The 24,669-nt window shown below is 40.1% G+C and overlaps 2 protein-coding genes across 2 annotated transcripts; both read left to right on the top strand.

Moving 5' to 3' along the window:
* Nucleotides 1-1,969: 1,969 nt before the first annotated feature.
* On the top strand, nt 1,970-4,250 carry Nmdyn-d7 (nucleoside diphosphate kinase homolog 7). The gene is made up of 9 exons (XM_076777151.1): nt 1,970-2,544; nt 2,617-2,783; nt 2,858-3,019; nt 3,099-3,306; nt 3,383-3,503; nt 3,577-3,701; nt 3,765-3,878; nt 3,936-4,043; nt 4,119-4,250. The coding sequence occupies exons 1-9, from the start codon at nt 2,428-2,430 to the stop codon at nt 4,152-4,154; spliced, it is 1,158 nt and encodes a 385-aa protein (XP_076633266.1). The 5' UTR covers nt 1,970-2,427; the 3' UTR covers nt 4,155-4,250.
* Nucleotides 4,251-6,285: 2,035 nt separating this feature from the next.
* LOC143351020 (uncharacterized) lies at nt 6,286-24,321 on the top strand. Its single transcript, XM_076782786.1, has 12 exons — nt 6,286-6,613; nt 18,689-18,928; nt 19,010-19,164; nt 19,476-19,687; nt 19,916-20,060; nt 20,167-20,406; nt 20,643-21,012; nt 21,091-21,271; nt 21,355-21,518; nt 21,688-21,891; nt 22,040-22,207; nt 22,278-24,321. The coding sequence occupies exons 2-12, from the start codon at nt 18,832-18,834 to the stop codon at nt 22,865-22,867; spliced, it is 2,526 nt and encodes an 841-aa protein (XP_076638901.1). The 5' UTR covers nt 6,286-6,613; nt 18,689-18,831; the 3' UTR covers nt 22,868-24,321.
* The last annotated feature ends 348 nt before the right edge of the window (nt 24,322-24,669 follow it).

Genomic DNA, 24,669 nt, shown 5'->3' with positions numbered 1-24,669 from the left:
TGTTGACCACCAGTGACCATAAGCTAGCCATTAATCGACCCATTAAAACCATTACGAAGATTAAAGCCTTCTTACGAGGATCCCCTTACAATTTGATGCATGGTCTTTTTAACATTTTGTTCCACTTTGGAGGAGAGTATCTTATGTTATAAGACACTCGTGGTACAGCGATAGCGTTCCTCCCACTAACGATAGATCTATAACTAAGAATTCTATGTGTTCTCATCATTTTTAGCTTTCTTTTCCCCTCCCCATTATTCCCATAGCTATAAGATACATGCCACCTCATCGCAAGGCCGCCAGAATTTTAGAAATATTCCGGGCACTTTGTACATCCGGATAGTAAATCGCCCAAGTTTATCCTGGAATAGTTCGATATTTTCAACGCTAGATGGCGCTTATTTATGGACCTCAAACCCCCTGGTGCTAAAACGCCCAAGTTTGTCGTGGAATAGTTCGTTACCTTCAATGCTAGATGGCGCTTATTTATCGACCTCAAACCCCCTGGTGCTAAAACGCCCAAGTTTGTCGTGGAATAGTTCGTTACCTTCAATGCTAGATGGCGCTTATTTATCGACCTCAAACCCCCTGGTGCTAAAACGCCCAAGTTTGTCGTCGAATAGTTCGTTATCTTCAAGGCTAGATGGCGCTTATTTATCGACCACAGGTATTCTGCTACTATAACTCCCAATTTTATCGAGCATGTATCAGTTTGCCTTTGGTCCTGTTAGTTTTTTGACCCTCCTGGTCTTTACTAGCCTCTGCATGGCACTGCTGAGCACTGCTAACCGTTGCTGACAACTTCTGACATGATATAATATAATATAATATATTTATATGTATTAAAACTTCGTATAATGTAAATGTATGACAATAAATGATATAATTTCAAAGAATTCTATGTGTTCTCATCATTTTTAGCTTTCTTTTCCTCTCCCCATTATTCCTTTAACTATAAGATACATGCAACCTCTTCGCAAAGCCGCCAGCATTTCAAAAATATTCCGAGCACTTTGGACACCCGGATAGTAAATCGCCCAAGTTTATCATGGAATAGTTCGATATTTTCAACGCTAGATGGCGCGCATTTATGGACCTCAAACCCCCTGGTGTTAAAACGCCCAAGTTTGTCGTGGAATAGTTCATTGCCTTCTATGCTAGATGGCGCTTATTTATGGACCTCAAACCCCCTGATGCTAAAAAGCCCAAGCTTGTCGAGAAATCCATCTAGCGTGTACGATACAAACTATTCCACGACAAACTTGGGCGTTTTAGCACCAGAGGGCATGAAGATGATAAAAGAGCCGCCATCTAGCTTCGAAGGTAACGAACTATTCGACAACAAACTTGGACGTTTTAGCACCAGGGGGTTTGAGGTCGATAAATAAGCGCCATCTAGCTTCGAGGGTAACGAACTATTCCACGATAAACTTGGGTGTTTTGTTATCGGAATTTTCAAAGTTTCCGGAATATTTCCAAAATGCTGGCCGCCTTGCGAAGAGGCGGCGCGTATCTTATAGCTAAGGGAATAATGGGGAGAGGAAAAGAAAGGTAAAAATAATGAGAACACATAGAATTCTATGAAATTATATCATTTATTGCCATAGATTTACATTATACAAAGCTTCAATACATACATGTTATGTCAGTAGTTGTCAACGAAGGTGAACAGTGGTCAACAGAAGCCTGCTGCGGCCAGCAAAGGCCAGCAGAGACCATCAGAGGCTGGCAGAAGTCAGTAGTCAGTAGTAATCGTTATACCACAGACGAGGTATACGAGTAGACCTTTCACCTTATGTATTTTTACGGCCCATTTTTCTGGTGACTCGAAACCCCATTACTATTTTCGTGTCACTCACAGCATTACCACTAGTACAACAAAAATACAAATACAATCAAATACAAATGTAGAAAAATCATTCTTTCCTTATCCTTTTACCCAATCCGTGTAACAAAACAAAGCATTGCATTCATATCTGTTCCATATTTTGCCTGTGCTTGCACTTCAGTATATGTTATACTTGTTATTTCTAAATGTCGTACTAATACGAATTTTTTTTCAAATTAACACAATTACGTTGCTATGTTACATGATAGTTAATTAAAGGAAATTTATTTATGATATAACATGAAACTACTTGACAATGAATTGTATTGATTTCGTAATGAATTGCGTCAAACTCAATCTGTCCACTGATTATCGCGTCGTTGTCATAGATACTAAACATACGCATAATTTTATTAACAACTACGGTGTCAACAGTAATAATACGCCTATTTCTTCGAATGTACTGAATTAAACTTTTATACAATTTGAACGCAAAAGTGGTAATCTAATGCATTCTAAACATAACCTCGCATAATCTAAAAGAAACCGATTAATAAGATTCTTTAAGATATTAATTCGTGAATAAATGTAATTAAAGTATGTCGGTGGACCACAATGAAAAGTATATTTTTGAGGCTGAGTGGTATGACAAAATAGCCAGCATTTTGAAGAAGTTCTATTTATACTATTATCCGTATGACAATACGGTCGAATTAGTACGTGAAGCATAAAGTTTCATTGCATCAACGTTTAGAAATGAAAACTTAGTTATGTTCTAACTGTTTCAGTTTGATATAAAAGCCAGAAAAACTTTTTTAAGGAGGACAAAATGCGAAGGGATAGAAGCAAAAGATTTTTACGTAGGCGCTGTCGTAACGATATTTTCGCGGAATATTATGATAGTGGATTACGCGGATTGCATTACGCGGACGAAATTGCAAACGAAAATACAAAAGTAAATCATTACAGTTTGAGATTGCGCGAAGAATGTTATTATTCGATTTAACAAAATAATACTGTTCTTTTTAGAACATTCGCAATTGTAAAGACAGATGTTCTTGATAAATTGGGCGAAATACTAAAACGAATAATTTCTTGCAATTTTCACATTGCAAACATCAAGATGGTTAAGTTGACTCAAGATCAGGCAACGAAATTTTGCCAAGACATGGGTGACTCCACCAACGTAGCGTAAGATACAAAGCAGCATTAAATAAACCCAGAATTTTTCAATACAAAGCCCATTTCCATTGTCTATATTTTTCATCAGGTATATTGTAAATCATCTTACTTCCGGTCCTATTGTAGCTCTAACATTATTGGGTGATCATGCACTTACACGTTGGCTGGAGGTAATAGGGCCAGAAGATAGCGAAGAAGCCCGTGCAAAAGATCCATCTTCAATCAGAGCATGTTACGGTAAAGATACTGTTCATAATGCAGTACACGGTTCGGTAAATGAAGAAGCAGCAGAAAGGGTTTGTATAGGCTTTTGATATGTTTATACTATCTTGGAAATATATAAATGCATTGTTATTATTATTATTTTACCAGGAACTACAGTTTTTCTTCCCTGACTTAAAAAGCAGGCAAAAGGGCCCTGCAAATACAGCTACATTAGAAAACTGTACTTGCTGTATCATTAAACCACATGCTGTTCAAGCCAAATTAATTGGTACATGAAAATATACCTTCAAATAAAAGATGCTTTTAAGTAAGTGTAACATATTTCTTCACTGTTACTATAGGAGATATTATCTATGATATTCAAAAAGCCGGTTACGTCATATCTGCTGTGCAACAATTTAATGTCAATCCATTCGACGCGGAAGAATTTTTAGAAGTTTACAAAGGTGTTCTTCCTGATTATGGGGTATGTTCATGTATGAATTTATTAGGGAACTTTTAGAATGATTGGTAAGAAGTTTGGCTTTAGGCGATGGTAGGTGAATTGCAGTCAGGGGCGTGCATTGTTATGGAATTGAAACACGAAGATAAAAATTTTGACGTTCAAGGGGAATTTAGAAAATGGTGCGGCCCCATGGATCCAGTAAGTACGTTTTTTTTTAAATTTTAAAAATGATATTTATGTCGCTACTTTATACAGGATATCGCACGGCAAATAAGACCAGACACACTTCGAGCAAAGTATGGAAAAACCAAAGTTCAAAATGCCATACATTGCTCTGATTTGCCAGAAGATGGAAGTTTAGAGGTAAAGTAAATCGAGGATATTCGCACGAATTTTGTACGACGGGCCACGTTACTTATTTGCATTTACTAACTTCAGGTGGAATATTTCTTCAAGATCCTCGACAGCCAATAGTGGAACAAATTTTGTACTAAATTATTTTCAGGACGTACTAAGTAACCAAAGATACAACTGTTTTTTTTACTTTTTTATAATAAAGAATGCTTCAATAACAAGGTCTCCTAATCACTTATTGCACAAAGGTTACGCCGTACCCCATATTTATCATACAATTAAGTTTAATCGTAATAAAAGTTTGTTGATCTCCTCGTAAAAAGGTCGATCACATTTTGTCTGTTATTTGCGTTGCAATTTTATCAACGGAAAACTATAAAGAAAACTACGCGGTTGCGATTTAAACTAATTAATCAATCGGCGGGAAAGAAAGTCATGAACCCGTCTTATACATTAAACTCCTGCAACCGATTACCATTAATGGCAATCCATCCATTACGAATCCGCTACGCGATGTGCTTATCCTGTCTTAATAACGGCATAATGATGTGTGTCAAGGATTTGTGGCGCCTGTCGTGATGAAAAGTTGTAGAAACACGCTTGCTTCGGACGACTAGACGAAATGATACTTTTATTCTTGCGGTTTTACGATTTCGTAAAACTGTGGAAACGTCTAATTAATTTCGACTTGATATCCGACTCGGTTTTAAGGAAGGTAAACAACAGTAACATAACTTTAATCGTTCGAATAAATTGTCAGTTCGACTCCGACAACTTAAAAGGGAACCTCCAGAAGGTATTGTTGGAGATACAAGAATCTTATGAAATATAAAATTGAAATTCCCCACATTTAATGGATCAGGTTTTTTGTACGGTTCTGAAGAATAAATTAAATATCAGGGACAAAAAAAATGTCGATAAGATATTATCTTGAGAAAATATTTTAACTTGCCGAACAATATAATTATTTAAATTGTACTTTGGCGAATGTTACCATTTCCTTTATATGTGTATTTGCAAAATACACAAACATGAATACTATTACAACTATCCGGTTTCGATAAGCGATACACTTTAAAAAGTTTTTAATTACACTGTTTGCGTCTATTTAATTTCAGACACAAGCAGAGTGATTTTTAAGTAAAAAGTTATGGGATCGTTAAATTTCTGTATTCTAATCTTTACAAAAGTAATCACCACGTGATGAACGACTATTATATTGGAACAACAGTCTCCTTGAATTATAAGGAAAGTATTTGTATTTTCAGAAATAGCCGAGATATTTTAATAACTTTTTTACCGCTTTCGCAACAACCAATAATAATACTAACCCACGATTCACAATATGAAACAATATTGTCAACAATAAACCTGAACTCCTTGATTTCTCCTTTGCTCGTCCTAGGATTCTCGACCACGAATACGCTAATATTTCTAATATTTAACATTTTGTTCGTGCCTCAATTAATTCTTAGATTGCGAAAACCAAGTTATTTAGGTTGAAAAGGTAAATGCGACGGATGAAATTCAATTCCTTATACGTTACAACTGCACATTTTTATTACTGCCTTTCAAGATGGATTCAACGACTCGATAAAACGTCTTTTCGATCGAAGCGAATAGGTGAAGGGCGTTCTGCACTATCGTCGCCCTGGGCGCCAAAATTCTTAGTTACAATATTGCAGAAAGATTCTCGTGCACTTTAGAAAGAAAATAATCGAGAAAAGATAGCTCGACTCTAATTAGCGATATTAAAACACATCTGCGTCACAAAGAAAAAGGAAAAACTTGGCATAAATTTTAATTCGAAATCTGCATATATAAATAGGTGATATGAAAATTTATTTTATCGTGTTGATTTAGATACCTAAGAACGTATTTGAAATTTTTATTAGTTATTGTCTCTGTTTCGTAGATTGTCGAGTGGTCGCCTAGGGGAGCGTTTCCATCTTACAAGACGCTGCTAAATTGTTAAGTACTCGTTTTGTAAGATGGGAAAGCGACGTGAACTTTTGCTACGTTGCATGTGGCATGTAAGTTCGTCGATCGATCGGATGCATCGATGTATCCTCGACGAATCGAGAAACGCGTTCCCAAGGAATTCCACGGAAAACGCATGAACCGGTTCGCTTATCCGGACATGCTCGGTATCAATGAAGACACAAATCGGCGGTGCGTCGCGGTCACGCTCATAGATTCGATTGGCGTATTAGAATACGTGTATTTTCGAGCCGGTGTCGCTGGCATGATCGGGCCTTCCAGTAGTGCGCTCGACGGCGCGCTGAACGGACCCATCGTTCGCTCTTCTGGGGTCTGAAACACCAGCGAGTTCAAACAGACACGCTCGATCGGGATTTCTTTATTGGAAACAGTTTCGTCCGTGCAAACGATATTCGTTCCCTCCGTAAAGTTTAAATTCGAGCTTTCAAAGAGACTGAATTCCGTGCGGAGACCGGTAACCCGGTGACTTTTCGATCGGAAAGTAGGCCCTCCTCGTGGCTGCTCGGGGAATTCGTCTGCGAAGGAAGCACGTTGCCCTACGACGGTGGCTCTTCCTGTTTGTTGGACGTTGGATAAACGTAAGTCGACTTTCCATGGAACGAACCGTCCCATAATCGCGTCGATCGAACGTAAATGGGCGATATCGTCGAGCACGATCGACGTACTAGTTTCAAACCGATTGCAGGGGTCGTAAAATTCTTACTCGTTTGCATTTAATTGTAACACGATCGTTTTTATATGAATTGACTTAATTCACCGAAAATACGATAAATTGGAGATCGATGGTCCCAGTCGGAGTCCAAATCGGTTTAAGAGTAGGGTTTTCCCCGATTTTATATTCGCGTGGACACAATGGCGTTTTCCTTTTGGAAGTAAAAGTACCGTAAAAGGTACGAAAATGGCCCTCATCGATGACGTAGAAATTGGCTACGCTCGTCCGTGCTGAAGTAGACAGTGACGCGTGTCTGAGGGTACTAATAATGTAATTTGTGAGTTCCTTTCAATGCTCTCGGCGGACTTCGCAGTTGTGCCGGTGGCAATAGGCAAGAATTTTTAATAAAGGCGCGCATTTGACCGAGATCAGGCTCGACGACATTGAGCCAAGCGTAAAATCTCAGCTACGTTGCGACCAGGGTTTGCCAAGGTGTCTTAAAACGTAGTCGAACGCACGCGACTCCTTCTAACTTTTTTTCGTACAATTTGTCGAGAAACCTTCAAATTTGCAATCATATTTTGCAAGAGCAAAAGTTTCGCGCGGAGAGACGTCATCGAATGAAAATATTCGTTGAAAGAAGTTTCAGTTTTAAATGTTCGATTAATTTAATAATCGGTGTATCGTTCATTATGGACTGTTAGAAATGGTTTACAGTTTAGTAACCGACCAATTAAATGAAAGAAACTACCTTTAAGGCGAATTGCTACTGTTTATTCATCGACCGTTCGTCAATTTTTACGAGCGTGTACACTGTACGCCTGGCATTTATTGCGTTTTACGATTCTCTTGTAAAGGAAAAATTATTCGCTCGTGGAACAGGAGTAATCGACGTATCGAAAGAAACGATTGTATGCAATTTCTATAAAGCAAAAAAGAGAATTTTAGTCCAGTTTTCGCGACGTATAAAAATGTCTAAATAACACCAGGGTGCACGATCTACGCCAAGGCTCCATTCGAACCTTGACCCGGCCACGAATCGTCTGAAAGCGAAACAGCCTCGGGTTATCTAGCTTCAAAACATCCTCTCCCATACGTCGACCCTGAGAAATAGAAATTTTCTTGGATATGAAAGGTAGCAAAACAAATGGTAAAGACACGTGAGAACCCATTTAATTGCTCGCTACTCAAAGGATTAAATCGTATTGGAAATTTTTTAAAATCGAAAGTCCTGAACATAACGGGCTCGCATCGATAAATGTATCTTAACGGATAATATTCCTTCTTAATCTCAAGCACGCACGGTAAGTACTAAATACGCCACGAGACACACGTGGCATTTAGCAAGAAAATTGAATTTTCATTGCCGCGGAATTTCGCTAATTAGATATTATAAAGCGAAGATTATTAACCAGGAAGCGAAATCATCTATAAAGTATGTAAATATCGAACAAATTCCAAACGGTAGCCCCGCGAGCTGGCGATTAGGAATAATTATACGCGCGAATCCGTTACCAGAGAAAAAAAAACAATACCAGCAACGCGTTTGCATAAAATCGTTTCGACTTGACGTGAGCGTAGAAAAGCCGAAGTGGCACGCTTGCAGAATACCAGCATGAACTAGCTTTAGATCCTCGTGTCGCTATTCATCGAAAATTTAATTAAGGGTGATCTTCTCGGAGCGTTGCTTAGACGGATATCACCAAAGTAACAACGCGAGTCACGAGGCGCCTGTTTCGCACACGGTTTCTAGAATTTTATTTTCGGAACAAAATTAGATCTCTATTCACCCTTAAAGGACTGTCACCCTGCGAAGACTATCGAAAAATTCAGTGAGGAAATAAAGTGACGATCGGGGGGAAGTTTGGTCGAGGGATAGCGCGAATTAATCGTTACCGGGGTCTCCGGTGGAGGCATTTCTTTCATCCCCGAGATTCACTCTCCTGAATCGTGATCCCCTAATTGTTTTGAGCAGTGTATCGTCAGTGCCATTGGTCAATGACGCAGATCGTACGAATTGCCGACGGAGCATCTTACACACGGATACCCGGTGACGCGTGTCGCGGACTACTAACAACGTAATTTGTGAGTTCCTTTGAACGCACTCCGGAGGGACTCGCGGAGTCGCATAGGAGCAGTAGAATAGTAGCCGGCCTCAATGCACTTGACCCGGTTCGACGGCGTCGTCGACGTCGTCGGGGTGTCCGTACCAGTGAAAGCGAAATCGAAATCGAACACTCGATCTCGGCCTAACACTTTTTTATTCTCCGATCCTACGACCGGGATGGAGAAGGGGGGGCAACTTTCAGGTCACCGATTTAACATATTACTTTATTTACGCATTATTATCGCTATAATGCATTCCTCGGGCGCACAGGGTGTCTTCGATAACTGGACCGATCTATAGTTCTGTCCCAAGCAAAGCGTCGATGGACAAAAGTCGAGAAATGAAAGTCTATATTTTATATTTACTGGTAAAGGAACATGAATTTTAATTCTATCGTTTCTACTGAATTTGCCAATGCTGAAAATTTATTGTAATTTTCGGTGGATTTTTTTAAACGCCTGCAAAGTGTAGAATGATTTGTTTACGATATTAACAATTTTATGTCAACTTTGAATCGAGAAGACAGAACAGAATTACCTCCATTATCCTCTGCCATTTTGTACTATTCGTTCAACGAAACTGGTTTGGTTCTTTTCACGTAAATTGATTAATATTTAACAGCCTGTTCGAGTTGTTACGAATTTTATTTCGTGTGCGTTTACCGTAGGTTTCGATTCGTTCAGCGACAGAAGATCGTTTTTGCGTTAATCGTTGCACGAGATTTCACCCAAGTGCGATCTAGAATATCCGAGAGCAATATTTCTTTCGCCGCAGGAGAAACTCGTAAATCTGCATGGCATTCGGTAACGGCTGTCGCCGCGTTTACGTAACGATGGATTTTACACTTATTGTTGGAAATCTATGTCACGAAGATTAGCAGGTTGATACAACGCCGAGAGAAAGCAATCGCGGCGCGAAGCAACAAAATACTCGGCCAGGGAAAAGTTTAACATAACGTAAATATTGAGAGAGTCACCAGGAGTTAAGCGTGTGATAACGACTGATTGTTTGGCCTATCTTCATCTTCAAAGTTCTTTTGTTAGAAACAGGAATAGCCCGGGAAGGCAAACAAAAAAGAAACAGATATGCAACGAAAGTGAACCAAATATGCAATAAGAAAATTGAAATCCTCATTTTTGAATTTACCTTCTTTTATATTTGGACGCATACTCGTAAAGACAAATGTATCAGTTGGTTACGGTGCACTGCATAGGTAACGTCGATGTAATCCAATCGAACAGCGTTAGAGAGAGAAAAAACACGAAAAAAAAAACTTAACAACAACTGGGATCAGAATTACGCAAGCACGGGAATCGTTTTACAACCGCTTGTCCGCGTTAAAAAGCTTAGCAAGATCGTTCCCTTGCGAAGTTCTTGCATTTCAGAATTTTAATCTCCGGATAAAACGTGTACAATTCGAGCGCCAAGTATTTTCCAAGTCTACGAAGAAACAAAATTCTCCGGATGGAAAGATTTTGAAAACCGCGAACGAAGCAACGGAACGCGGGACAAACTCGATCGTCGCACGTTTAGGTTACGGGAAACCGATAATCGATACCCGAGCCACCTATTATGATACACGTGTTCTTCGAATGTCTTTTTGATTCACTTACATCGCTCCGTTTTCACTCGATAATAAGATAATATGGTAATGCGGCTGTTAAGACCGGTTCGCATTAAATTGCTTCAAATTTGCGGGTACGACGACCCATCTTCTTCTTTTACGCGATCTTTCCACTCGCTGGACTTTCGTTCGTTGCAATTAACCTTTGCGTTTTCGATTTTTATTCGTACGAAAATAGACTGAGGTGAATGGTGGAATTGAAACGATAAATATACTCTTATGAGTGAAAATAACAGAATATGATCGCGAAAATATTTAAAATATTCTTATACCATATTTGGGAATAGATTTATTTCTAATAATTGCATGGACGCGCTTGCTTGAAGAAAAATCGTAATGCAAGGGGTTGGTAGGAGCAGATGTTTGTGTTTATCCACGTTAGATGTTTAAAACGTTGATTAGACGCGCCTGGGAGTCGCGCTTTCCACTTTGGAATGCATCGATTCAGGAAAACGAGCAACAGTCGATCACGGAAGCGTTTTCAGCGACTCAGGACACGTTTTCTGTTCAAGGTTCAGCTGGTTACATACGAGGGGGTCGCTAAACGAGTTACGGAGTTCTCATACTGATTCGAACTCCTTGACACGGTCAAGACACGCGAAGGTTGGAATTAAGAAGCGACAAATACGACGAAGGACTCGCTAGTTATCCAAAACAGATCAAAACCACCGTTCAAACTATCGATTGAGGAAACAAGCTATTGAATTATCGGTCGATAGACCTTGTTGAAGAATAGATTTCAAGTTTAAAGGGTGAAACTACCCTCGAAATTCCTCGAACCCTGCCTTGAAAACTATCGAAAGTACACGAAAAGAAATCCTGAAGTAAAACCACCGTTCAGACTATCGATTAAAGAAACAATAGACCCTGTTGGAGAATAGATTTCTCAAGTTTAAGGGATGAAACTACCCTCGAAATTCCTCAAACTCTGCTTTGAAAACTATCGAAAGTACACGAAAAGAAATCTTGAAGTAAAACCACCGTTCAGACTATCGATTAAAGAAACAATAGACCCTGTTGGAGAATAGATTTCTCAAGTTTAAGGGATGAAACTACCCTCGAAATTCCTCAAACCCTGCCTTGAAAACTATCGAAAGTACACGAAAAGAAATCTTGAAGTAAAACCACCGTTCAGACTATCGATTAAAGAATCAATAGACCCTGTTGGAGAATAGATTTCTCAAGTTTAAGGGGTGGAACTACCCTTCAAATCCCGTACACAGAAGTCTTGAAATAAGGATAAAAAAAAGATATTATTTTTAACAATGTTATCGAGATCGAAGTAACGCGTCCGAGGCGGTAAATTTCCAGGAATAAAATCAATTCTGGGAATAATTAGTTACGTTCGCGGCGCGACGAATGCGATTGTCGCTCGCGTCCAGCCGCGTAAAAAGCACGTAGCTTTAGCGTTTTTCCACCGTTAGGAATTTCTGCGTTCTGAAAAAATCTTTCAGGAAGAGGATACTTAGCACTCAGCTCGTCCACAAAGTCCGGCGATGCACGAGTTATGCAATTACATTTGTAATGGGCGAACATTCAGCCCCGACAACGCCGGCAATTCGCGGTAATTACTGTAGCGTATCTCGTAATCCGTTGCAGGTCGCGTCGTCTACGAAGACTTCGCGTCTGATAGGAAGAGGTGGAAAGGGAATTTATGGCATTGCCAAAGATTATGCACTCGACGCAGTAGATTCTTCATTCGGGATCGTTTCGATAATTCCGGAAAAGATTCGACGACAGGGAACGTTCTCGCTGCCCTTCGACATGGAAAACGCAAAAATTCGTCGAACAATGCATTTACGACATCGGAGAAATTTAAAAAATTTGAGTACACGTACGTGGAAAAATAATCAAAACATCGAAGTTACCAAAATATTTTCCAGGTTACGGTTAATCTCTGAAGTCGCTGGCAGGAAAAAATTCTTCATTCAAAAATTCTCAGATTATATCAGGCATCTACATCTAATGAAATTTCCAGTGATTCATGCAATTAATTGCTCGAGAAATCAGCATACGATTGACTTGTTAATCTCACGTTACGGAAAACGAGGAGTTATCGAACACTGTTTGTTTGGTAGAATTTTAATAGCCCAATATGCTATCAGGAATTTTATCATTAGATATTGTACGAAACGGTGTGACCATATTTCGAGTGTAAATTGCTTCTTCAATTACTAATTTGTTCATGTAATACTTCGCTCGTAAGTATTAGGTCATCCCATAAATTTGTGCCGTTTATCCTCGGACGAGTGTAAAAATCGTCACTCGAAAAGCGAAATTTATCCGGTCGGGGGATTACGTTTGGAAAAAATGGGGCTATGGAAAACTCGAAGCTTAGAAGGACGTAAATCAGTACCCTTTTCAAAACCTTTGGTTAACTATGGATGAGGAATGGATTTTACACGAAACGCCATTGGCTTAATAAAGAAGAACGATCACAAGGATGTCAGGATTCTTCTATTCTGTATTTGGTGGACTGATTTTATTACGAAATGCAAAAGAGCTTCTTCGAAGCTCGAAGCTGCGGAGCATTCGAGTAATCGCCTGTTCGAGTCTCCGGAAACGGACTCCGCGCCGCACATAAATATCCTCGGGACCTTCAATTTGTTATGTCACTGTTCCAGTGTAAAAGAAAAGACGCAAGAATTTATGGGGGAGGGCACCGTATCGCGGCACACATCTCGATTCGTGTGTTTCAAAGAGAGTCCTATCGACGAGCAGTCGTAATCGCGCGATTGATTGCTGTAATCCTCGACGAAGGGGAATCATGGCCAGTTTCCTTACGAAAAAGCATACAATTTGCTCGCGGTTACAATTGTTGCGTAACCGCGCGGAAAATGCACGACCAGGGGGATTGTTGACATCGTCGCTACTCAACATCGGTTTAACTCCAACAGTTCTTCTTTCAGGAATTAATAATTTCGACGATTCATAGATATCTACTATTAATTTCTGGAGGACGGTTACGTTTTCGATAAATTGCATCGCTCGTTTCGGGTTTGCGACTCCAAAATAAGAGAGTTAACGAAAATTAATTAACGTTTCGGCCAGGTTTTGCCGACGTCTCGTCGAAATGGCTGACTCAGCAAACGCTTACCTTTACTCTTTGGACAAATTGTGTGTAAAACTTCTCTTTTTACGGTGTAATCATCGTCGCGAATCAAGCGTGACAATTAATTTGCAAGGCAACTTGCGCGACCGTTACGGAATTCAGACAGAATTATAAAACAGTAACTTTTTCTGGCGTCAACCGAAACATTGAAGTAAACGAATGCAATTATTACTTCCTGAAAAGTGTGCTCTCAAATTCAATCTACACCTTCACTCTGCGCCGTTCGTATATATATTAGGAACAAAAAAAACTGCACAAGTTGCACTTCTAGCCGTTCTCTTCGAACATATTAACGTTTTAATAATGACCGTTTCGTAAGACCCTGCGTTTTTCGCAGGTCTCGAAACGAGTTTCGAAGCACGTAAACGACAAGATCGATAGCTTGCTGTAGATCTCGTATGGAATTTAGAAGACAAATTATTATTATTTATCGTCCAAATTGCTTGGAATTTCGAAATTCGTACTTGACATTTTCGAAGCATTCTAAATCATTTAAAAATCAATGTTTCTATAACATCGACGACACTGAAAAGCACGGAGAATCGAGTAAACTTATCGGTAGATCTAAATAACAGCTGGATGTGCCAACGGAATACGAAGATCTATGATAAGACGGTTACAGACTTGCACTTGGACGCAAGGTAATCATTTTGAGCAGCTATTGTTGTGCTAAGAAAATACAGGTTGTTGGAATACTACGACTAGCTATACTTGGAAGCAGAATGAAATAGTACGAGAACTTCTTCACAAGAATCGTTAAAAAATTCAAGATCGTTTTGTCTATTTTAATTCGACCATAAAAGATAATGAATGTTTATAGCCTAATCTGTGATCTACGAAACATCGAACATCAAAGATTAACATATCTCGTTAGCTGTTCGTAATTATTAAATAAATTGCGTTTTCCTCGAGCTGACAAAAAAAACGATCGTAAATTGCCGCGAGTGAAAGGACGAAGAAAGCAAAAGGCGCGAAGATTCGATCGCGACGTCCTGTATTTCGCAAAATGGTTTCTAAATAAAATTCAGCTTCTCGCATTTATCATCGAAGAAGCTAATAGCGACGTCTTCGCGTTTGCATTCTTGAAATTTCTTCCGTAATTATGAAACGTTTACCGTTTATTTTTACACGAGCTTCCTGCATCCATCGAGCGATCCATCCTGTCGCAGAACTAAAATAAAAAGCGCGCCTTTCATGCTTGCAGCGAAAGTACGAAAGAATACGATCGAGAAGAAAAAGGACGCGTTTTCTTCCGTCAAGGAAATCTAGATAAATAATAGATCGATCTCCAAGTTCTGCTACGTTTCCGTCGTCGCGTTGACGGACACTGTAATCACGAATGGAATGTTAACAAACTTGTCGATCCAAACGGCGTGTCGAGTCCTCTCTCGCAACGCCGTGCAATTTAACTCGAAGATGAACGCGCTACTATCTTCTGGCGAAATGGAATTGCAGACGTTCGCCGCGAATATCCTTGAAATACCGAAAGTATAATACTAGCCGGGACGTGAGAAGCGTTGTTTGATAAATTGGCGCGATAATTTTCTTCCTATTGCTAAATTACGTCGACGCAATAACTCTTGCGAACATTTACTTTGCAAGCTCCATCTCTATCTATCGCTTTTCACCCCGAATAAATTTATTAAAATTAAAAATTTTTCGTTCGAAACATGCCTATAAATAGAATTATCGTCGTATTAATTATACGACACGTATTGTTTAATAACGATTACAAGTGTTTACGTATCAGTGAATCTGGTAAATGGACGCGTTCGATCTTCCGGTTCAGAAAGAAAACCGACAGATTGTTCGCAGAATACGTATCAATGTTTCTCGGAACACCTGTGTCGAAGAAGTATAATTACAGTAGATTGCAATTACAGCTTAATCGAAGATTCAACTGTCTGAACGCTACTTAATAGAACGTTCAATTGTCGGAGCAGTATCGTCTAGCAAAGATAAATAAACATCCATCGCTTGATTATTTTGAATTGATTCGGTTAACCAAGGTTCTACCATGACGCAGACGTTCTGCTAGTCTCATAGCATAAGAATGTAGATCTTAGGATAGATTCGTAACATTCTTCCTTCCTCAATTTTGACAATATTAAAACAATAGACGCGGAAGGATAATTATTGCATAAGATCTCTCTAACGCTTCTCACATAAAACTCTGCACAATTAATGACAAAGCAGATCATGATAATATAGATACCATCCATACTACTATCTGCCAACTATTCTTATACAATAGTTTAACTCGACACGAGAGGTTCGAAGAACAAAATTCTTTCGAAACAAAATTTCGTCGGAAAATTCCCTTCACTCGACTACCAACGCGAACGCAACCCAAAGTTTTTTAAACGAAATTCCTCGGTTGTAACATCGTCGTTTAACTTGCAGACGAATCGAGAAACAATGCATACCGTAATATCAAAACACGCTCGTGGTCCTGTTTGTAAAACAGCGCAATATCCAGGGTTCAGATTACAGACTGCTTCTTGAACTTCGTACGCACGACTCCATTATCGGAAGCTTTGGAAACAATCGGCGATCCGATAAAGGAAACATCAATTTCGAACGAATGCCGCGGCGTAGAATGGCGTTCGTTCGAAATTTACTGTGGAAGCTAATTTCCGGTTAATCGAGTATTTCAACTCTCGGGGCAAAGGATCTTTTGGAAACTTTACACGTAAACGAATAAATGGGTTCGATCTTTGCTTTGTTTCGAAATTGAAAAGAATTTGGGGATAAAAAGAAAAGAAAATAAAATTATGAAAAGACGCGTTCTACGTCATTGATGCCGCTAATTTACGTCTGATCTTAATATTTGTACAAATTACTGTTTGGTCAGTTGTTCGACGAGAACTCATTGCTTAAACGATTCTACTTTGAAACTTGTAGTTTGAAAAAATGTACGTATGATAAGTGTCGACAATTGTATGTAAATAAAAATACTATCAAGAATATTCTACGTTCGATGGTTTAAGTCAGAGTCGAATTTGAATTGCAATTAAATCCAATTCGTGAATTTCGGAAAATATTTTTCCAAAACGGACACGAACATGGGAAAACGAACGTCGCGAGGCCGACACGCGATCGCCACGAGGTTCGATAAATTATGAACGACATCGCGACAGTAGCGAAAAAGTGCAACGTTCGAGTTACCGGTTGCATCTGTCGTGTAAACGCATTGCGCAATCTTGTCAGAATTAATTATTACCTTACTACTTTGCCGTTTCCGTCACACGAGCTCTGAATTATTCATTCCGTCGCGATACACCGCGCGAATTTTTCGATAAATATCTATCGACGTTCGATTACTTCGCGGGATTCGATTTACCCTATAAATAGGAATTTCATATCGCGCTACTACTGCGTTTTCCCGACTGCAACAATCGCGTGCTACACTGTCGGAAAATGAATTAAAGATGAGGGAAGGTCCGGGGGAACAGAAGACCGTGATCCGAAGGCTAGACAATAGATAACAACGAAAAAACAAACAACGGACGAGCGTGTAATAAACAAATGTTCGTTTTTTTAATCTTTACATCTCGTCGTCCGAAACGTCGCGTAATTGGCTTAAAATTTCTTGTTCTTACAATCTCCTCCGTATGTAAGTCTAAAATAATATTAAATCATGGACGAGTCGCCAAACGTAGATTTTCGGTTGTTTCGATGTTTCCAAGGTCTACATATTAAAAAACGGTTTACTATCGTGCAAGAAATCAGTCGCTTTTTCGACTGTACAACGAATTACATCTTACAGCGCATTCGCGCAGATTATGTGTATTTACTGACAGATTGATTCTTCGGAGCGGAAGCTGACGTGCAACAGCGTTACACACACGACGCGCAGCGCATGTAAAACCGTTATGTAAAAGTCATGACATTTGTATTGACATGCCGTCTACTATCGCGGCCACTGTTCCATGGATGTCAATGACAGTATTTAAAACGTTTGGTTCTTTATCAAGCTGCGCATATCGAGATCCACGTGTACTTGGTAGCAGAGGAACCTTGGAAAGAAATCGTATCGATCGATAAAAGTGCAAATTTAAAAAAAATTCAAAATGCAAAATAATTTTAGAAAATGTATACTAGAGAAATCAAATTAATTACATTATATAACACTATGTAACACCTCGCGAAGGCCACCCTGCATAATTTTCGTCCGATTATTCCACCTTGTATAACGTCTCATGAATTATTCAAATAATACAAGAAATGCTTATTCCGAATTGTTCGAATATTACCGAATTATGATTAATGTTTTTTTTTTCTGAAATTGCTACTTTTCTCCTGGATTATCGACAAAATAGAAATCACGTTCGTTGGAATAACATTAAGTAAAATGCTTAATGAGTGTCTACTTTTATACGAATGTTCGCACCCATCCGATAACGAGCTAAAGGCTCACTTTGTACCGGATGTACGGTATTCGGAGACCCGTACTTGGAAGAATCGGTCGACGCGAACACGTTGACACCAGCCGGTGCAAAGTTGGTCGCGTGTAAGCAACGGTATTGCCTCGAAAAGTGTTACAATTGCTTCGTCGAACTCCAACCTGGCTCGTGTCGAAAGTCGTCGCGAGACGAAATTGCTAAATTAACGCTGAAAATGAAATATTACTAAATAATTTCAGGCGAGAATCAAGAGCTAAAGTCGATAACTCGTTATTCCCGAAATTTGCATTTGAAACTAGCTCAATCCGCGCTTTAAAATTAATTATTAAGCCTTCAACTTGTTTGGTCCCACTGGTACCGCGAAACCTTCTGCATCCTTTAACTTTGTTCCGCGAGAATGTCGTCATTACGCGTCGTCACCGCCATTAAATTATCACCAGCAAGACTATAGGACTGTTTAGGTACTTCTCACCAATCTGTCCGCCCACGCACCATTGTTTCGTTTGTTTCCGCGTACGGTTAGAGCTTCGACTCGCTTCGAGTGCGATTTCTATTACTAAATTAAATTTCCCGAGGATTCCAAAACGATCAACGATGATCGAACAACAATAAAAATCTAGCGTTAGATTCTCTTGTAAAAAACGCGTCGAATGGATCCGTATCGAGTAATATTTCGTTATCGATGGCCACGTCGTCGTTTAGCGATCGTTGAGCGAGAAATGAGGCCAGTTTGCTACTTTCTTTTTCAACAGGAAGAAGAATCATGCATCGGTGACACAACGGCATTCAAAATATGTTTGCTGGTTGGTGCCATTCTTAATATTTAACTGCGAGTTTTCACTGTTACTACTTACGAAACTCTTGCGCACGACTGAAAGTTCTCAACGGCGCCAAGATGATGCTGATCAAGAGTTTCTTCCGGAGGATCATCAAGGACTTCCGGCACAAAGAGCTACTACCCCTTAAAATGATATTCTTCGTTCAGGCATCGAGTCAGTATACTATTAATTTTATTTAAGAAATTTCTGAACGTTTCTCTCGAACGCGATAGCGATATTAAACGATGATTTCAGCGCTCTATGTACTTTATCCATACTTGACGATCCATATGCGGGAACTGGGCATAAACGTGGAGGAAACTGCCATAATGAGCGCCATAACGCCGGTGATCGCGATGGTGATGCCACCCTTGGCCGGAATGTTCGCCGATCGCGTGGGAAACTTCAAAGTAATATTGACCGATACTTTTTTAAATAACTATCGCCGTACAATGCACAGGGTGTTCCTAAACTGTTTCGCGAACAGATTTTAAGAACATTGAAAATAAAATTATTTCAAGTAACAAGATTTGAAGAAACACCCTCTGTCAAGCTTAAGGGAGGAAGAATCTTTCGGTTCGAAACGTTCAAATTAATCGAACGATTCTTGTTTCCGTCGTTGCGTTGCGTTATCCGTCACGTAAACTGTTACACGTTTATGTTTGCTCGCGATTTAACGACGAGGAAGAACCCTAACGCCGACACGATGCTTTCTATTCAGATTTTACTATCCCTGTTCTCGTCCTTTGGCGGAGTCGCGGCGCTTTTATTGCTGCTCGTTCCAATAGGCAGGATAACCGTGGAATTTCCGGACAGGGTCGTTATGGATCTCGGCTGTACAGGGAATAACGGGCTGCTTCACACGATGAGCCAGAACCATCCTTGCGAGACGAAGCTGCAAACGGAGATCTCCACGAGGCTCGAGAGTTGCGGGTAGGTAATGGTTCGTGTCGCGAACGATTCCGCTTCTATTCCAACGTTTACGAGACGTAAGAGCCATTCGAGCTAAGCAACGACGTCTGCTCGTGAAGACCAGGGAGTTTCGAGCAAATTAAACGAAAAAATTATAAAAAAAAACTTTGCCACCGTGTCGCACGATTATTTTACATTTTTCGACCGCCATCTTTGCGGCTTCTCATCGTAACCATTGTTTTATTACAGTTACACGTGTCGTATGGACGTTCACAACGACACGGATACGAAGTCTATCCTGTCGTCCAGAATGTACACGATCAAACGACACAATTTGGAAACTGGCGCGAATTCCACGATCGTGTTCTCGAACGCTCAAAACGACATGCCGCTGGTACGTATCGTGCAACTTTTCTATTTAGAAGCACTGACGCTGCTTCCGTCTGCGCCAATGGAATGCAAAACAGGCGGTAATTGCGAAACGCGTGTACGATTTTTAGGACAAAGACGAGGATATCAGGGAGCATCGAAAGCTGACGAACAACGAGCACTTCAAAACGTCCATACGGCAACTCTCGAGGAACGAGTACTACTTCCCGACCTATCAGCTCTACGAATTCGCGTGCACGGTGTCGGGATTCATCGAGGACTTTGAAACTTCCACCCTGGACACCGCCATGTCCAACAGAATCTACGAGAACCGCACCCTTTGCGCCTTCAACCCAATTGTAACTCACAAGGTACCATGATCGGACGTCATTTTCGACTTATTGGTCGCAATAATTATTTTTGCAACCTCACGAGGTCAGAATCTCGTATAATAGCCACAATAGCCACAAACCAAACCCCTCGAATTGTCCACGAAAACGAAACTTTGTTTTTAGACTTGAGAATTAATTTTTCACTGCGTTAAAATTGTACTTTTTTCAAAACTCTGATCTCTTGTGCTAGCTTGTAACGTCTATGCACTGTCCAGGACGACTTGGACCAACTGTTGAACTACCATTCGTACAAATCGAAGCTGAAGGAGCTCGAGGTGACCGACGAGGATCGCGACACGAAACGAAGGAGATTCTTGTCGGAGGAGATATCGTGGGCCAGGAAAACGTTCCAGAAGATAACCTGCGGGAATCCCGACCTGGAAACGGAGAGGATCATCCTGAATCTACCGCTGTACAATTATTCCTTGAGCTCGGAACCGTACAGGATATTAAACAGCGAGGAGTGTAGCAAAAGGTGCATCGTGACTGCGCCTCGGAAGGAAATGTGCTCGAACAAGGACATGGTCGTCGAATTCAACGTCAGCGCGACCTTCTGGATGTACTTTGCCATTAGGGTATTTATCAGTGAGTACGATACTTTTTGTATGAAGTCCGAAATCGGTGAATTTCGTGTTTAATTACGGGCGTTTATTAACTTTGCAGGTGTCATCGGTGGTACCACGTTCGCCATGTTTGAAGGCGCGGTAATCGCGATACTGCGCGAACAAAAGGCCGACTATGGCCTTCAGAGGATTTATGGCAGCATCGGAGGTATGATATCGTCGCCTCTTTCCGGGCTTCTCATCGATTACGCGAGCACTGGCAAGAGTTACACGGATTTTAGGTAAAGGTGCATTTATTACACCCGAATTTTGAGCGTAGTTGTGATTATAGTAGCACGATTATATCGAACACTGTACCTTACAGGCCTGCATTTTATCTGTACGCGGCCCTGAAGCTCATGTCGGGTATACTGATGCTTGCTATCAATTTGGAATTCAAATCACCGGCCAGCAACATTGTTCGCGACGTTTTCACCGTTTTGAGGAACATCGAGGCGGCTGCCCTATTTATCGCCTGCTTCATTCTCGGTAAAAATAAAATAATTTAGCATCGTCCAAACACGCTAGTATTTTGGGCTTTGAGATTCAAATTTTTTAGAGCCAATAGCTTTTTAATTTCACATGCACGTAACGTTTATTCGATGCATTTTCGTATCTCACGAACTCGAGCCGAAGAAAATAAAATGTTTTCTTGTAGGAACCGCTTGGGGCTACATCGAATCGTTCCTGTTTTGGTTGATACAAGATTTAGGAGGATCAAGATCACTCATGGGTATCACCATAACCGTAGGCGGTATAGCCGGTATACCATTACTGGTCCTATCTGGTCCAATCATATCAAAGATCGGCCATGCCAATGTACTTTTCATAGGCTTCATTTTTTACGCCATAAGACTTTGTGGTGAGCATCCTCTCCGCCTCCAGTAACGTTCCACGACTTTGATACTATTTTTTTTACTTTAACTTTTCTCCGTAGTAAAATCCAATTTTACAATTTAAGAATCGAACTTCCACGATATTTTAACATTTACATACGTTCCTATTTACAGGTTACTCGTTGATATACAACCCGTGGCACACTCTCATCTTCGAGGCGCTAGAATCCGTCACTTTGTCGCTTAGTTTTACCGCCGCTGTTACTTACGCAGCGAAATTGTCCACCACCACCACCGACAGCTCGATACAGGGACTACTAGGCGGAGTTTATTATGGAGTCGGTTAGTAATTAAATAATAAACAACTCTTTTTCAAGTTTGACAACTGTAATCGATGAAAAATAAATTCCAGGCAAGGGCTCCGGAAGTTTGATCGGCGGTTATTTGATGAAGGCGTTCGGTACCCGACCGACCTATCGCATATTCGCGGTGATAACTCTAATCACCGGTATGATGTACTACATCTTCAACGTGGCGTACCTGAAGAAGCGGCCCCAGGTCGAGGGGAACGACATCGTGAAGAAGAAGCCGAAGAAAATGGAGAATCAGAACGGCGTGGAAAGCGGAATCATCGAGATAGGGCTGGAAGAGAAACGCAACAACGAGGGGAAAGAGAAAGAAAAAGGATCGAACAATCTGACCGGGATCGACAACGAGGCTTTCACGAAGGAACAAGAGAACGCGAAGTTGTCGAAGGAAGAGGAGAATCGGAACAATATGGAGATTATCAACAACGCGAAGAACCTCGACAAGATCGAGAAGGCGGAGGACAACAGCAGGAAGAAATTTGGCGCGAAGAGGCTGAAGAAAGTGCAAATCGACGAACTCGATCGAGCGAGAGAGTGCTCGAAACAGAACGGTACGACGAATCCGAGCTTCGAGAACGACGATCAAGATCGGTGTAACGTCACCGTCGAGAGTCAGCCCAACGACAAGAAATGAAAAAAGTTCCTTTTAGAGATCTCGACGCCCTATCCCCTCATTATGATCTTTAATCTCGATAAAACGAATCGATTCAGCGGAATTTAACGAATCGGTAACGACGAAGAAACAATAGCAGATTTCTTGTCGAGTCTCGTGCTTGTACAAACTGTATACTCATACGTAGTTGAAGATGCTTGGGTAAAGACGGTACTGTTCGTGACTGTTAGAACGATGCAAATAGAGCATCACTGTTAGAAAATTAGGCACGATTAACAATTATCGAACGAACCTTGAGTCTATTTCAGTTTTGAAAAAATTAGAAATCGTTCTAACAACGACGAGCTTACTATGTACGATAATAATACACGACGATGCTCTAAAATTTTATTTATCCGCTATTCGAAGATACTTTAACTAACATCGTGCATGTACTTCACAATGTCAAATATCGAGTTACGTTTATTACATATGTTTCTTTTTTTTTTAATATCGAGACAACGTAGAGACATAACGATTCCAAATGTAAATGTAATGTTCCATTTTTAATTCTTAGGGTAACATTAAATCTCTATTTTGTACACTTTTTTTCATAGAGTAATATAAAATAAAGATACTATAGTTTGTACGTTTAAAGATTAACGTACGTTACAGATTAAATAGAACTTCAATTAATTTTAATAGACATAAGTGTTAATATAAATATGTTGAAACCCATGAAACGAGTATATTTGTTATTGTTGTAAGAACGTTATATATATATTTTTGTCCATAAAATAGGGTAACGCGAACGTTGAAATATGGACGTATTAATTGACGCGAGCGTCATAAATCTGTAACGGTACCGATATTTTAAAGTTTATATTAACACTTGGAGCCCCGTCGATGATACTCTTACCACGCATTGAAATCACCCGAGCGGCGTTTATATTAATAGTAACATCGCGATCTTATTACAAAACTGTTGTCGATCTTTCCCGTACAATGAATTCTGGTTCCCTTCAAATATCGTATAACTTTGAACATTACTAAACGCATCGTAAAATCAAGTTGATCTTGAAGTTACCTCCCAAGAACGATAGAAAGAAATATAATTTTTCGTTCCGTCAGTTTTTGAAGAATGCTCTCTCGACCATTATGTCATAGAATCAGTAGCTTAGCCGTTGCATTAAAAGACCTCGATGTTGTTAAACGATAGAAAGCTAACGACAGTACTGCGAAGAAACAATGTGATATAATTATGCAGGAAGTAGCGCGTAATGACGAATCTCGCACAATGTACAACCATAAAGAGGATAAATTATATACCCGTAACTACTATGCACATTTTTTACCACGCATGGATCTCGTGGACTCGTTGAAGATCTATCTAACAATAAGAGACAAAATCACTGCGTAGTATTTACGGATTAATAATCTTCCATTCGTGGCATAGTTTCGACGGAAAAATAAAAGGAACTATAAGCAAGCGAAAAGATTTCCTCGTTTCATCCATTTCCTCTATATGTCACGTGTCGTGAATCAAATAAAAAGAGTCTTCGTTAACAGCATAGTTATCCGAGATAAGGATTATCCGGTCAAGGACGGATTAACGACCGTTTGTTTCCTTCCTCGTCGCATTTCGTGCGCGTGAATCCTCGTAACGGTGTGTTACAGTTTATGGAACAAATTAGAGTGATTTTGTCAATCCTCGTTCACAGCTATTAGCATGTTCATGCTCGTGGAAGATATTTTGTCGCTTCGTAAATCCGTCCGACGCGGAAAGTAATCGCGAACGATATAGATTTTGGTAAAAATCGTGACATCGGATTAGAACTTTTTGC

This window comes from Colletes latitarsis, chromosome 2, assembly GCF_051014445.1.
Source record: "Colletes latitarsis isolate SP2378_abdomen chromosome 2, iyColLati1, whole genome shotgun sequence".
Lineage (NCBI taxonomy): Eukaryota > Metazoa > Arthropoda > Insecta > Hymenoptera > Colletidae > Colletes > Colletes latitarsis.
The sequence above is the reverse complement of the archived record's forward strand: the minus strand, read 5'-3'. Positions and strand labels throughout refer to the sequence as shown.

What these genes read in the sequence shown, in the direction of transcription:
- Nmdyn-d7 (XM_076777151.1), top strand. Translation starts at nt 2,428, where the DNA reads ATGTCGGTGGACCACAATGAAAAGTATATTTTTGAGGCTGAGTGGTAT. An exon ending in ATGACAATACGGTCGAATTA is followed by an intron (nt 2,545 to 2,616) that starts GTACGTGAAGCA and finishes TAACTGTTTCAG; the next exon opens with TTTGATATAAAAGCCAGAAA. An exon ending in GGTGCGGCCCCATGGATCCA is followed by an intron (nt 3,879 to 3,935) that starts GTAAGTACGTTT and finishes TACTTTATACAG; the next exon opens with GATATCGCACGGCAAATAAG.
- LOC143351020 (XM_076782786.1), top strand. Translation starts at nt 18,832, where the DNA reads ATGATGCTGATCAAGAGTTTCTTCCGGAGGATCATCAAGGACTTCCGG. An exon ending in ATCGCGTGGGAAACTTCAAA is followed by an intron (nt 19,165 to 19,475) that starts GTAATATTGACC and finishes CTTTCTATTCAG; the next exon opens with ATTTTACTATCCCTGTTCTC. An exon ending in ACCCAATTGTAACTCACAAG is followed by an intron (nt 20,407 to 20,642) that starts GTACCATGATCG and finishes TGCACTGTCCAG; the next exon opens with GACGACTTGGACCAACTGTT.